Below are 15,267 nucleotides of genomic sequence, written 5' to 3'. Positions count from 1 at the left end.
TAAATCAACAAACTTTCAAAGACATATTTGGAAGAGATACTTGAATTAATATGCATTAAGGTATACATTATATTCAATGTCCAGTCATATGGTTTTACTATGTTTCTTTCTATAGTTAGATATTATAATAGATACTTACATGTACTTATATGTTTAACTAATAACTACTTCTAATACAAATTAATTCTATTATTTATTAAGTATAAGTATTAGTAATACAGTAAACAATATATACAGGTGAAGTTGTTTTTGAGACTGTTTGGGAGATTTTAAATTATCAAAAATTAATGCATACTGTCTCAACTCAAATCAGAAAAACATTAATGGAAAACAAAACACTGTCATCAGAATCCAATTAGAATGAAATTTTAAATTAAGCACTTCAAATTAAATTACTGTCAAGACTTCAGTTGTTTTTTCCCAATTTTAAGTTTTTGTTTGAATTAAATTAATTTGAAAACTTAACACAGGCAGCAATACTCATTATGATTATTGAGAATGTCAAAAGTTTATAATAAATGAGATGCAAAAATGGTGAAATTGAGATTGAACTGATTTACACTTTATATTTTTTAATTTAAAATGAAATTTGCCTACTCACCGTGTCAAGATTAAACAAGGAAGACACTTTCCGTAGAAATCCATTATGTGTTTTTTTCTTCCGTCTTTCAGTCATTTTGTAGATTTTATCATAGCCCTTGAGTACTTATATTGATGTCCGTTCTATATTATGTACACTGCATGCATGTTAGTTACACACTCGTGTCCGCTGTCAGCACCTTACTTCACGTTGTTCTGCATGCACCATTCTCTACCTAGAACCCAGTTCTAACTTGCACCAACACTTCATAGATGTATGTGACCTCTTTACAAATATGCGACCTCTTTTATGGTGGAAAGTTAATCATGTTAGCTCAGAAACTGCAGCAATCCTTATCTAATGAATGTAATAAATCGAACCGAGCCCTTTTCTGATAGCGATTTTTAGTAGATACATGTATGGCTATTGGCTAGATAATTATTAGGCGTGTTACCAACTTGTATACGATGATAGGATGGCATGAATGTCAAAGCGATGAACTTTAATTAGAATGTCCGTGTTACGTTATTAGTGTGCAATTTATGACGATTCGATATTATTATAAGTAGATACAACCATCAGCAAGTAACATACAGCTTGTTACAAGCAAAATTATCTCAGAAGTCGCATTAGTCTCACCAAGAATCGAAAACGTTCCCAAAGTGTAGAGAAATTACTAAACGTTTAAAAATAGATTAGTGTTTATTAAATGGCCTTACTTGCGACGAATACGAAATAACAGCAGTGTGAATGTCAAAATTTTGTGTGCAATATCATTTCACTGATTATCATCAACGGGGAATATTTCTCAGCCGATGCAGCGTTCGTACGTCATTGGCACAGTTGTGAAATTTAACGGCACCAATACACACAACGGAGAAACGTTAGCGAACATATCGCCGAAAACTTGTACTATATTTTAGGTTATAAATAGTACTACGAGACGCGAAACACCAACCATCCGCCATTACCGATACCGAACACTTGTTTTATGAAGCGTTCGCTACCTTCATAGACGTCACGTCATCAAAACCAAAGAAAAAACCAAACGCAATCATCGACCTACTACAGATCGATACCTAATAGTTCATCATTGTGATCACAGATGGCGCTATTATAGAAAACAATACTGATGCGTCTGAGTGTTGGTGCCCTACTTTGCTGAAATCGGAGCTAGAGAAAAATAAATGATATTTTATTTTACTTACTACTCTACCTAGAGACAGATTTTTTTCAACTATTAATTCAAAATATTGCATCCTTCGATGGTATCCTTTGATAGGTAAGCCTGGTAAGTACCTACCGTACCAATGTACCTATTTCACCTAGCATCGATGTCTAAGAGTAATCAGTAATATTTTTTATCATTGCAAACTTTATTTTGATGAATCTTGACAACTATACATATGTAACACATAATAGGTATGGCTGCCCGCCTAAGTGATTGGTAGAAAATGCATTAAGTCCGACAAACTATGAAAAAAAACCTGTACACACTTTTTACACTATCCAATTATTTGTCATACATTAACAGAAACCCTAGTCCGGTACTTGCCTTCTTTTCTTCGGCATTTCCACTTGGTGGTGGTATAACAATAGGCACGGCTGGCACCTGGATAAAAATAATTTATTAGTCAGCTTTAATTCAAACAGACCGATTTATTTAGACGGGTTTCACTCTCTCGCTAATAATGGGCCATACCATGCATGGCCACATGAATATCAAATTAATGGTATGATTACGTTTTGTCTATTTTAATTTTCTGGTTAACATTTAAGTTATGCAGCAAAAGCTGACATCATCCTACCTGGTCTACAGCGGCGTCACATGATCAATTAAAAAAACTCAAAAATAGAGCGGGAAAAGGAACCAACCTTTGCCGAGTCTGGGGTTTCATTTCGTGAATCCGGCTTCCTGTTGTTATCTTGAAGGAAAGCGTTCGACACGGATCTGTAGTCGGTTTCCTCCATGGGGATCTGGAAACCGATCTGGAAAACAAGTGAAGTTGGAGCTATCAGAAACTGAAAAGTATCAAAATAAATAATAGTAGGTACTATAATAAATTCCGTATTGAAGAAAATGACTGCGACAATCTTTTTTTCTAGTATTAAAAGTTTATACTTAGAACTTCTTGCAAAAAAGTATGTAGCATATCCAGCTAGGATTGGTTTCTAGGATACAAGTGCAGTAGAGTTCGAACTAAAACCGATAAAAACTTTGGTTGAATAACAAAGCCCGCGTGTACCCAAATTACGAATTGTTGATACAGCAGCAGAATAAAAATTGTTCCTGAAAGCAATATAAACATTCAGTTATTGCAGCTGCACGCCAGCAACGCCAGCGTTTATTCGCTGCAAATTGTTCGCTTCAATTATGTGCAAGTTAAACAATTTGTACGGAGCACAGAAGTTGCTGGAAATTAAATAAATTGAGCTTCGATCCCATTTGAAATACTTCGTCTGACATTTTGCCAACGTTAATTAAGCTGTTGTGGATAAAAGCTGTACGGTATAATTATGAGATAGGTAGTTAATTATTGATATGGACGAATTGTTTCTAAGTAAGTACTTACAGTTACAGCTAAATTAATCTCACCTTATGGCCCGCACTTCCAATAACTTATCAGACAGATCTTAAGTAGATCCAAACTTCTACACTAAGTAAGTAAGTACATGTCCGAACTCTACCTACATGCCTTCTCTACAAGCCCTAATCACAAACTCTACGCTACACATTAGTTATAAATAAATGTTTCTATGCCTTAATCAAGATATCCTTTGGGCTTTCGCAAGTTTGTGCCCCCAGATTTGTTTAGAAATCATAAATATCAATTCAAATTGTTCGCTTCAATAATTATGCAGCTAGGGACTGGAATTCGCTGCCTGTCTTTCCTGAAAACTAAAACCGGGCCTTTTCAAGGCGAGAGTGAAAGGTAATTATAGGGTAGTATGTATGTACCATCCTAGACTGCATCTTACTTAACACCAGGTACTATTGCGGCCTTAATGCATAAAAAAGTAGTCTTACTAAGTTGAGAGCCTATACTATAATACCTATAGGATGCACGTTGCGGCATCGTCTAGGAATAAGGCTGAGTTGCACCATACAAAAACGCCGATTAAAGTTATAATAGAGTTACGGTTAAAGTTAAGGTGGTGCAACTCAGCTAGGTAGGTAAATAGAATTATTTAGTTTGTTATTCAAGTAGGTAGGGTAGTTTACCTCTCGTCTCGGGCCATCTGCCTCCCATTTGTTCGCGATGCGGATGGTCTCCGCGGTCTTCTGCTGGATCGACTTGTTGTCATCGAGGAGGGTGAGCTCATAGAACTCTTGGATATCTGCAACAAGAGTTTAGGATATTTACCCCTAATGTAAAAAAGATAAGATTAAATTTCAGTTGAGAGCATGGCTGAAAGTCTTCCAAATGGTCTGATATCATTGTTTTGAAACTTTACACCCAACATTTTTGCAATGCCACCATCCCACTTCTGTCAATTAAGAGATTATAAATGAGATGATTAACTTCGTAAAATTAACCATTGACAATGAGTAGAATTTATTTTTCAGGTAATGATTCCTCATTTTCATTCTGTTACAAAAGCTTTGTAGAGAAAGTATGCTAAACGGTCTGGCCTACTGAAACAAGCATTTTATCTAAAGCAGTAATCTAACAACGCTGCCAGGGCTGTCACCTGTTAGGAAACATGCAGTAAAAACAAAAACGCATTGTAGTGCTCCTGAAGAAAAACATAATCGTACAACATACTTAATGTAACTTTTCAGTTTTATTTAAATTTTCTTATTTGCAAATATGACTCGTTATTAGGTACTAGTAGAGGTATGCGCCTACTACTTAATTCAATAGGTTCGGTATCAATGTTAGTTTTTGTTTTCAAGATTTTTATAGAACTTAAGACTGCGTAGATAAGCATAGAGCTCTTTAAATAATTTCAATGATAGAGTTACATGAAAGCTAAAGTTGACAAATTAAATTAAGGTTACACGTCCGGGTTTTACATTTTACCGTATTATCCATACATAAATAGCTTCTGCTTATTTCATGTTAGTTATTTCTGGATAGCAAAACCAATGAATGAACTGATCCCGAGCCGTTGAAAGGTGTATTCAAAAGGTTTCCCTTCATAAACTTACGAGTCATACTTAAGTACATGGGTATGTCTTGTACATGTACATATCTCCGGTTGAGCGTGAATAAATAACCCAATTGCTCACCGATGGCCAACAGCTCCAACCCTGAGCTGGTCGGAGGTTCGCGTGAGCGTCGCGTCAAGATCGATACTGAATCGGCCGCCGACCCCTGCTTTACCCCGTTCAGTCTCTATTATTATGAACTGAAACAGCCTGAATGTAATGTGACGTATTTTGTTTATGAATGTATGCCTTCAGCACAGAACATAAACCTCTTTCTATGTTCTGTGGCCTTCAGGACGAGAAAATTATGCAGTGGCGGGAGTTTGAAATGAAGATTCGAAAGAATTTCGTTTTCATGTTTTCTAACCTACATAGACTAGAACTAAGTAGGGTTTCCAATATAAAAGTTTTTCAAATGTAACTTATATTATGTACCTACCTAAGTTCACACAAGTTATGTATCTCAATACAGTCAACTTTGGAACTTATTTGGCAAAGTTAAACAAAACAATGGAACTTTCCATCTATGTTGGTAGAAGAAACAGTAAAAGTGTACTTAAATTTAGATTTGTTTACCTTTTGCTACCTGCTAAAATCTATTTAGGACCTCATGAAAATTTCGGGATTTCACCATTACTTAGTTCAGTAATCTACTATATAAAAATAAGTCGGGTTTTCCCCCCTGACGCTATAACTCCAGAACGCACGAACCGATTTCCACGGTTTTGCATTCGTTGGAAAGGTCTCGGGCTCTGTGAGGTTTATAGCAAAGAAAATTCGGGAAAAGGGGGTAAAACGGGATCCACACGTACGAAGTCGCGGGCGGCCGCTAGTTTTATATAATAAAATTTTAACTATAAGATCGTCGCGTCGTTTGTTAAGTTGCTTCGTGTTACCTAAATAAAATCTTGTGCCTCTGATAATGGTTGGTATTTGGAAGGTATCATAGGAGATGACAGATGAGTTTTGTGTAAAATATTGTAATTCTATAAAATAAAATCGAACATTAAAAATTGTAATAGGTAAGTATGTAGGTACCTAGTTTATTGTATCAATAATGAGAACTTTTTACGTCAGAGGGCCTTTACACAGATACTATTGATCCTATCCTACTAATATTATAAATGCGAAAGTTTGGATGTCTGGATGGATGTTTGTTACTCTTTCACGCAAAAACTACTGAATAGATTTTGATGAAACTTTACAGCATTATTCTTTATAACCCAGAATAACATATAGATAGGCTATAATTTATGACGATCTGTGGCAAACTAAATTTCACGCGGGTGAAGCCGCGGGAAAAAGCTAGTTGTAAAATATTATCATATTCACTCGGGATTTCCTTTTTTGGGTGTGTTGTTTTGTTCTAAATAGCTTTCACGAAGTTTTACCCTGCAGTCGCTCAACCGCGTTAAACTGGCTTTGCAAACTTTAGTTAGCTGCTACAGATTTTACTAGAAGTCGCAGTAGCATTATACGAGTAACTTGATGTAACTAACCTATAAATTTCTGACTAGGTATCTTATTTGTAGGTCTACATGTAGGTGTATAGCACATTAACAGCTCCACACTGTGTTTGTTAATTACAGTTTGGAAAACTGAAGTTCTCTCAAAGATGTAAAGAAAAGCCTGGCATTAAACTCTATGAAATCCAACTTTTGCACATGAAGTGATGTTTGGTAGACTTAATATCGGGTGGAACTCTCCACTAGTCTCTACCAATCAACCACAGATCATATTGAGAAACATTGTATAAAAAAATAGTTTCTGCCTAAGATTTCGCCTACGTGGACTTGAAGGAAAGGGAAGCAACATAATAACGAATAAAATAGGTAAATCAGCCAAACCAGTAGAGCTGTATACAAGAGTCGCTCTACGAGATTCATAGGCACGCGTAGGTACCTACTATGGCAATTGATTTTTAATCGAATAAATTATAAAATGCTATCCAACTAGTTTTATTTTTTGTTATTGCTTAGTTAGTGTAGTGTGCAAAAAAAGAGAATTCTTCCAATACTCATTAGATACCTAGACTATTATTTATGCGGTGTTGAAATGACCATTTTCATTCGCTTTAATTACCATGGGCTATTACGTTACCCTTTACTTTACTCGACCTTAAATTGACATTACGTTACGTTAGGTAAGTGAATGAATAGTTCAACATATAGGTGGGTATTCGATATTCCAACTGCCCGGCTACTTGAATCGATAGTCGTTAGGTATATTCGGAGTAAAGTTCAGGTGGATGGTTATTTTTCAATTAAAATGTCCAGCAGTGAATTGTGCCATCGACAGGGTCCGTTGTACCCGGTGACCCATATCTGGGCATCTGGGTCAAACGGCCCATCGCACACATCGCAGGTCGAAAACGCACGGCCTACCCAACTATTAATTGGGATCTGAAGAGGCCGATATTATTCGGACCCGACTGCATCGTTCGAATTCAGAATGTCAGACGTGAAGTAATGTAAAAATGCTTCTTTGTATGCCGAACACTGATGATGATGAGATGCCGAGGGCTTAGAGTAAGCGCACACCGTTGATTTTTCGTCGGCCGATAGTTTAGTCGGGCAGTTGATCAGTATGGGTACACTCCCATACATATGGGAGTGCGCACACTACGCCGATTCGATTTGGCCGATTCTTCATAACTACAATTTAAAATCGGCCGCACAACTATCGGCCAACTAAAAATCAACGGAGTGCGCCTACTCTTACATTACGTTTTATTTAGATAGAAGTCTGTGGTTTGGTCTGGTGATTTGGCTCCAACTGGTGGTTAGGGAACTGGGTAGTGAATGAACTCAATTTTCTATAAAGAAAGCCGTTGACCGATAGAGCTACGTCAGACATCTGGCCACTAAGTAGGTACTTAAAAGAAAATTCGATGCTAAGTAGGTATGGGTACAACCTAATTCTTCCTTTAAATAAGAGATACCTATTGTCAGAAACCATGGTCTATCTTCTAGCAAATGAGACTGGGCAAGATAAACTATAGACAATCACATTCAAAATGTTTACGTAACTTTTAAGTTATTCTGTGTATGAAAATTCAGTTCACCATAGCGAAAATTCCAGGTAACCGTAGTACTTTTCGTAGCATCTAGCGCTGTAGCTACGTACCGTTTGCACCCTGTCTAGTCTGGAGTAAAAAAAGTGCTACGAATTACAGCTCCGAACGCGTGCTACGACTACGAGTGAAAATAAAATAAGTTTTATAATGTCACGACACGACCTAACTACATACAATACCTACATCTAGTTTGCGTGTTGGAGAATGCACTTTTCTTGTACAGTTCAATGAACTTGTACCTACTGTGAGTGGCGTTTGAAGTTACGTTATGATATTCTTATCAGAAAATAGATCATTGTGAATTCAGGCGCATCATATTGTTACTATACTTAAGTAGAGAATAAAAGAAAACAAAACTTCACTAGAAGGTGTTGTAATGTAATTAATCAGCCTACAACATGAACATGTGAGAAAATCCTAACTGCCTCATTGTTTACTAGCAAAAACGTGATAATTTAAATGAATAATATCAGCAATGTCAAAGTAGTTCTGCTTATCGCAGAGTTCATCAGAAATAATTTCTAACGAAATAAACAAATGTACAGATTGTTGACACAAATAGCTCTCTTATCGTGAGTCTGAACAATCGCGTGTCGATTCGATCCGCTCTTTTTTGTTGCTGTATTTTGAGGCGGTAAAACAAGTTCGTTTTTACAAAGGTTTAGGTTTTAATACCTTGTTTGTCTGGGTAGTTAATGACTACAGTTCTGTCTACATATTGATTACCTAGTCTCACTAGTCCCAATGCCACGTGGAGTTTGCGGTTAGAATAGCCAATGCGAACAGACGTCTGTGATTGTGTCCATATTGACAATTAGATTGTATTACATCTCAGTCCCGACTCTCGAGCAAACAATACCTTACAACAATTACATGCCTCTATGTAGTATACCTACATTAATACACATATACCTTTAACAACTATCTCTGGAACAATGCTGGAGAGCGAGCGAACCCACTCGTACAGTCGCAAAACAAAGTGACTCGAAGGTATCCATTACAGGCTTTTGAAAATACATTAAAATGTCTCTCTTAATAAACGGTAAAAGGGGCTTAGAAATTGTAAAAAAAGAGGCAGTAAATGCCCAAACCACACTTTTTGGTCACAACTCCAGTTTCTAAACCGAAAACAGTAGTTATGTTATACCTACCTAATTTTAAATTATGTTTTAGGTCAAAAAGGTAGTTATGTTAATGTAGAGTTTGATATTTAATGTTTGTTTGTATTTATGCAAACGAAGATAGTTGCCTATCAAATACTATTAAGTATTTATGAGACTTACGTAAACAAATAGCAATATTGACAATATATATTCCTTTCTTCTTTCATTGTGAATGAGTACCTAGTTACTTTTGAATTATAACGACAACGTTCATAAATAAATATTAACGTTCGTACGTATTACCCACAGGATCTACATAGCACACATACCTAGAACACATCCGCAATATTCATTCAGTAATTGGAGATACAATAATAGGTGTATCCTCTTTATACGAGAATTCTACATTAATATACCCTACCTGCATTCATTAAGGTACCCATTCCTTCTCTACATCGTAACGCAATGCAAGATGGATTTTCAAGAAGAGATTTCCAATGATTTAACCGATTTCATTCTTTTCATTACTATTAAGTATTCCTTAAAACTAGTATTGTTCTGTTCAGTAGGTAGAGTCTCCGATATACTTATCAGTTTAAACCAAACAACAAGCCATGTGTATAAATTATTATTTCACAGTTGATAACGTTTACGTATTGATTCGATATGACGTACCTACGTCATGTGCGTATGAGTTGGTTAGTTTTGGTTTTTTCTCGTTAGATTCTACGGATTAGTTGGAAAGTTACAAGTAACATTAATATAACATGGTAACTCATTTTCTTTTAATATTTTTGGAAGCAGGAAGAATACATATGTAGAGCTATGTGATACCTATCTATGTTACGGCAGTTTACACAAAGGAACAATGGGGAAACTGAATGCATTACATTTACTTCAGTTAGGCTAATGTTTTCTAAAATATTCCTTCTACCTTTCCAGTCAACTATCTGTCGCTATGTAACGAAAGATAAACTTTTTACAAAATATCGATTTCTCTGGGATGAGAAGACAAAGACGGTGTTCTAGTTAAAACAATGTTATAGTAGTCTTTTTTTTGTGAATGTGGGTTAGGCTTTTATTCAGTGAACTAGTTCAGTGAATAAACCAACATGCAGTGCCTTTTCTCTTACAAATCGTTGTCGAACTAAGCCTATGAGCGTATGTGCAGTGAAGCCCATGTGACGCAGGCTGCAATCAAGTACTCGTTCACCGGGGCAAGGTTAATCCAATGTAGCGTTGCCACTTTAGCCAAAACCTTCAGCAATATACTCTCTATTAACCACTTAATAAGGTTCACAATTAAAATTTATTATGCTGCCCGCTTGATCTCAATACGAAGTAGCTACCTACTTACGGAGAAAATCGCTGTCGTTATTATGATGATTGCAGCGCAATGTGTGTACCTAACGTGATTGACCGATTTAGTTAGATGCCAGTTTCAATTTATGTCAAAATAAATACGCACCTACATAAATTGTAAAGAAAGACTCAAGTCAGCTTAATAATAGCCCTATTTGCATAATCGGTCGTGTTTTCAATAATTCTATTCAGCTAGAAAACTACTTAGTTTCATAATTGCGAACTAGATAGTTTCTAATTAGATAGGTATTATCTAGATTTAGTAATTTTGCTAAATTTTACTTTTCCATTACCAGCTCTACATTTAGAACGTACCTTAAGTATTTGCAAATGGCTCTACAACAGAAAAAGGAACGTTGGTTTCATTTGAACTTGGTTTAGTTAAAAGTATAGAATAGGAGCTGGATTCAAAAATAAAATACAACCTTGTATGTAACCAAATTATTAATCAAGTGTCGTCACGCTATCGAACGGAACCCTCATGAAAAGTCCCGTTTACAATTGATCTCGCGTCTCGAGTAGCCAGTCTACCTTCTATTTTCATTTAACCGAGCCAGTCAGAGCGTGTTTATCTGATATCAAACGGCGTCCAACGTTCATTGCAACGGCTAAATATAATGCGGATCACAATACTACTGTATGTCGTGGTCAAGGAGCGCTCAAGAGCGCTAGTGACGCGTGGTCACGCGCACCTTTGTATTTATTTATAGACGGTACAGGTTCAGGAAAATTTGGTGGTTAAGTTATAAAATTGATAAAAGTCAACCATAGTTAGTACATAACGGGAATAATTAACTAACTACCTAATTATTTTTTCAATATCACGTGAATGATTAGCGTCCGATTAACGACGTACGGCTAGTCAATGCAAAACGTTTTGTTTGGGAAATGGGAGTCGACAACCACAGCACACCGCGTCTGAAGAAAAATATTTTTAAGCACCAAACACGTGGCCACCAAAATAAGTCTAAGGTCTGAAACACCACAATTTAGGCGGTATTATCGCTAGAAAGCGATCTCTTCCCTTTCTAGAAGAGATCTAGAGAGATGACAGTTGGTTATTTTGAGGTAAAAATGAGAAGGTTTATATATGTTACAGGAAATGTATGAAATCCGTCATTGTATACAATTCCTAGGATTTGTGTATAAGTCCTAAAATCACCCGGAAATGTGTGATGTAAATTATATTAGACACATTTCCTAGGAAATTTACACATTTCCTAAACAGCAATCGGAAATGTAATTAAGATTTCTTTTTTTTCTCCGAAACTTAAATGGCGCTACCGCGCCGCGGCCGCTGTGTATGTGTAAGGTCGCAAGTCTAACCTAACCTAACCGAGACTTTGTTATCCAGCTACAGGAGTACTAAAACCTTCATGCCAATCATAGTTTAATAAAAGAGATGTTATAATGAGGGTTTTCCAATACTTCAGCGTAATATGCGTGATGCCGAAAGAAAGGTATGCCAATAGGCAAATATTTTTTTCAGCCAAAGTATAATAGTGCGAAAACAACTTTCAGGCTAAACGATAATAGTTGTGAGTTAAAAGTACCTATCGGCCAATGTGGTTTGGCTAATGGAAATTTTAGGCGTACTGAGGGGCACCCGATCACACGACCACGCTTGTGCCGCTTAGTTTTATACATTTCCTAATACAATATTGGAATTCTATAAAATTCCTAGGAAAAGTATACATGTCCTAGGATATGTGCGTATTAAAAAATCTCTGAAGCAATATTTTATACATTTCCTAAATAGCTTCGGAATTGTATACATTTCCTAGGAATAGCATACAATTCCTAGAATTCATACATTTCCTGTAACATATATAAATACGATTTATTTAGCAGCTAGGTAATAATAACAAAAAAAGTCTGCAAATTATAGTTAGTTAGTCATATGTTTAATCCATACATACCAAGAAGAGCTTGGAACAGTCTGGATTTGAATATCCTGATGACCCTCTCTATTGCCAGTCGCAACTGCCGATCCTGGGGCTTCACCAACTTGCTGTGGTAATCTTCCAGCAGTTCTAATGCTCGGTGGGCCTCTGCATAAACAACGAATAAATAAATAAATAAACACCTCCCTCAACACCCACAAAACTGCCAGAATATTTTAGTACTTTCGAAAGATTGAGAGTCATAAAATATGAACAGTCTTCACTGTCAGTCTTCAAAATACCTTTGTCGTTGATATTTTAGAAATAATTAAAATATTAAGATACTACGAAATATTAAAATCGAGAAGCTTGGAAATATACTGTAGTGTCCGTAGCAACCCGAATGATTATTATCTTTCGTAATTTATTAGGTACTCAGTTTGTATCTAGCTGCAGTAACATTAAAAATGTTTTTATTTATTTGTAACTGAATTTAATAGAATGAAACTGATATGATTAGTCTGAATATCAGTTATTAAATACATATTATTATGAAGGTAAAGAAAGTACGATCTGTTATATTTTATGTAGAGGGTCTAGAAGCATAGCTCTATACTAACGCGATTTCCTTTCTGTCTGATTCTGAATGTTTTTAATAATAATAATATGTAAGCCTAAGTTAAATATCTCGAGAAGTCAGATGTTATTAAATAAGTAAGACTTGTAACATTAATAACATATATTTTTTTACATAAAATAGGTATACCACCCGCACAATAGGTTAGTTAAGCTAGTAAAGTTTCCGATTGAAATCACTAATGCTCTACATTACGTCCTATTTCTTGAGTTGGTAAATGACTTAAAAAATCAGTAGCAGAATTAGTAAAATATGCCTAGCGGTTGGCAACACCATCAGCAGCTATCGATACGAATCAACACGAGGGGTGCTTCGGGCCTTACGTACCCCTCTCGACATAAAATTACGTGCTGAATTGGGGTAGCGAACTCTATAGACGTGATCAATGCCATGAATTAATAAAACGAAATCTATTTTAATAAAAAACAACTTCACCTTGCTTACGCACTGGCATCACGGCACCACCCCCTAACGTAATTTTAGAAACCTATTAGATTGAGACAAAAATAAAACCAAAAACAATTTCACAGCAACGTAGAGATTTTGGTGCACATTTTAAACGATTTTCATATCGGAAAAGCACATTTTTGAACGGCACATATTGTCGCAAAACGAAAACATTTAGAGGATGATGTGCGAAGTGATGCGCGGTATAGCGACACTGGCTCTGCTATCGAGGGCCACCGACTACTGTGCCCAATGGGATTGGTCGATTTTCACTGTGACGTCAGGGGGTGGAAGCATAGACAATGAAAATCGTAGAATCAAGGGTAGGGGTGAAAAAGTGTGTCGCAAGGTTGCCAGACAATAAAATCTTATTCGCAAGTAGACTTAGCGATTATTTTTATGCATCGAGATTATTCTTTCAGCCCATTTCAGCCGCATATCAAACAATATGTAGGTAAGTAATAAATTTATCTTCGTATGGCACTAAACTTACTGTTTTCTTCCTGGGGAAATTAATTTGTATAACATTTCCTACTTTAAATTGCTTATCGAAATGCCAACATATTGCAGAGCAATGTAATCAATTTGGTTCAGAAAACATTAGATCGTTACATATTAGTTCTACCCTATGAAGATGAAAAAGTAGAGTAGGGGAAAATTCGAATTTAAGTCTCGTTTTATCAACGATCGACCATAATATCGATCGGCCTAAATAGGCATTTTTCAATTTATTGTGATTTGTACGTGCTCATTTCCATTTTCATTAACAAATATGATAATATGGTAGGTTTCTTTGCTAGAGATCACAAAAGATGCTTTTCTTAAACCCATTATTACGCTCGAAACATACTTGATTAAGTAGGTAAGTATTTACTCAGTAACCTAGACATAAAATGAACATCTAAATATATATATCTCAAAGGTGTGTGACTGACTGACTGACTGACTGACTGATATAGTGATCTATCAACGCACAACCCAAACCACTGGACGGATCGGGCTGAAAGGCATGCATATAGATGTTATGACGTAGGCATCCGCTAAGAAAGGATTTTACGAAACTCCACCCATACCTAAGGGGGTAAAACGGGAGCCACGCGTACGAAGTCGCGGGCGGCCGCTAAGTAGTTAGGTAGTTATATACTCGTAGTATAGGAACTAATGTAACACCTGTTTAGCTGTCCGACAACGAACAGCAACGTCTGGCCGTTTGCCATCCGGAAGTGAGTTTAGATGGTAGGTAGTTGCGAATCAGATTCCGATCAGGGAGGCGATTCTCACGTAATACTTACTCCTAGAGATTATTATGAAAAATAGTCACTTATTAAAAAATAATCCTACTAATATTATAAATGCGAAAGTTTGGATGTCTGGATGTTTGTTACTCTTTCACGCAAAAACTACAGAACGGATTTTGATGAAACTTTACAGCATAATTGTTTATAGCCCAGATTAACATATAGGCTATAATTTATGACGATCTGTGACAAACTAAATTTCACGCGGGTGAAGCCGCGGGCAAGAGCTTATAGTAATTCATAGTGTTCTCAAAAAGTTTAATATTTGTAATCATAATCACAAAAAAAACAAGATAAGTATTCATTGAATATCGGGAGTCCTCCTTCCCTAAACTGAAGGTAGACGGATGTTAACTGAAGTTAATGGATATGTAGGTATGCGAACTGGTTCCTCCTTCTTTTTAAAGAGTGAATCAAGCACAGCGTGAACCAGTTACAGGGTAACCTTGTACACTTCGTTTTGTCACCTTTGGAGGAAGGCAGGTTATGTGGGGCTCGAATCCACTAAACATCTGGGGTATTCCGTTTGCCGCATAGTGGTCGGCGGCGTTTTGGGTAAGGTACTAGAAACGATCCGAATCCGACCAAGGCGCCTTCCGCCGACTCACCATGCCCCCACTAGGTCAAAATAGGGGCCGACAGGATTAACTGGGACCAGGAGGTCAATCCCGTTCAACGGTGATGGTAGCCTATGCAATGCAGGAGGACGCGCCCACGCCACCAAGGGG

At 36.6% G+C, this 15,267-nt stretch overlaps 1 protein-coding gene across 12 annotated transcripts in view; it reads right to left on the bottom strand.

The window, feature by feature from the left end:
• Nucleotides 1-13,471, bottom strand: part of dlg1 (MAGUK family member discs large 1) — a 34,692-nt gene extending 21,221 nt beyond the window's left edge. For 6 of the 12 annotated variants that reach the window (XM_028309853.1, XM_028309858.1, XM_028309856.1 and 3 more), the window contains exons 1-5: nucleotides 13,230-13,471; nucleotides 12,194-12,325; nucleotides 3,804-3,919; nucleotides 2,456-2,569; nucleotides 2,136-2,192 (exon numbers count right to left, since the gene is read on the bottom strand). In XM_028309853.1, coding sequence (XP_028165654.1) covers nucleotides 2,136-2,192; nucleotides 2,456-2,569; nucleotides 3,804-3,919; nucleotides 12,194-12,325; nucleotides 13,230-13,248 — 438 coding nt within the window. In that variant the 5' untranslated portion in view covers nucleotides 13,249-13,471. Of the gene's footprint in view, nucleotides 1-601; nucleotides 816-1,299; nucleotides 1,580-2,135; nucleotides 2,193-2,455; nucleotides 2,570-3,803; nucleotides 3,920-12,193; nucleotides 12,326-13,229 lie in introns of those variants that run through there. The other 6 variants (XM_028309865.1, XM_028309860.1, XM_028309862.1 and 3 more) reach the window with 2 other exon arrangements.
• Nucleotides 13,472-15,267: the final 1,796 nt, after the last annotated feature.

Source organism: Ostrinia furnacalis, unplaced genomic scaffold, assembly GCF_004193835.3.
Source record: "Ostrinia furnacalis isolate ACB-3 unplaced genomic scaffold, ASM419383v2 OfSCF2833, whole genome shotgun sequence".
Taxonomy (NCBI): domain Eukaryota; kingdom Metazoa; phylum Arthropoda; class Insecta; order Lepidoptera; family Crambidae; genus Ostrinia; species Ostrinia furnacalis.
Note: the sequence above shows the minus strand (reverse complement) of the source record. Positions and strands in the feature narration are given on the sequence as shown.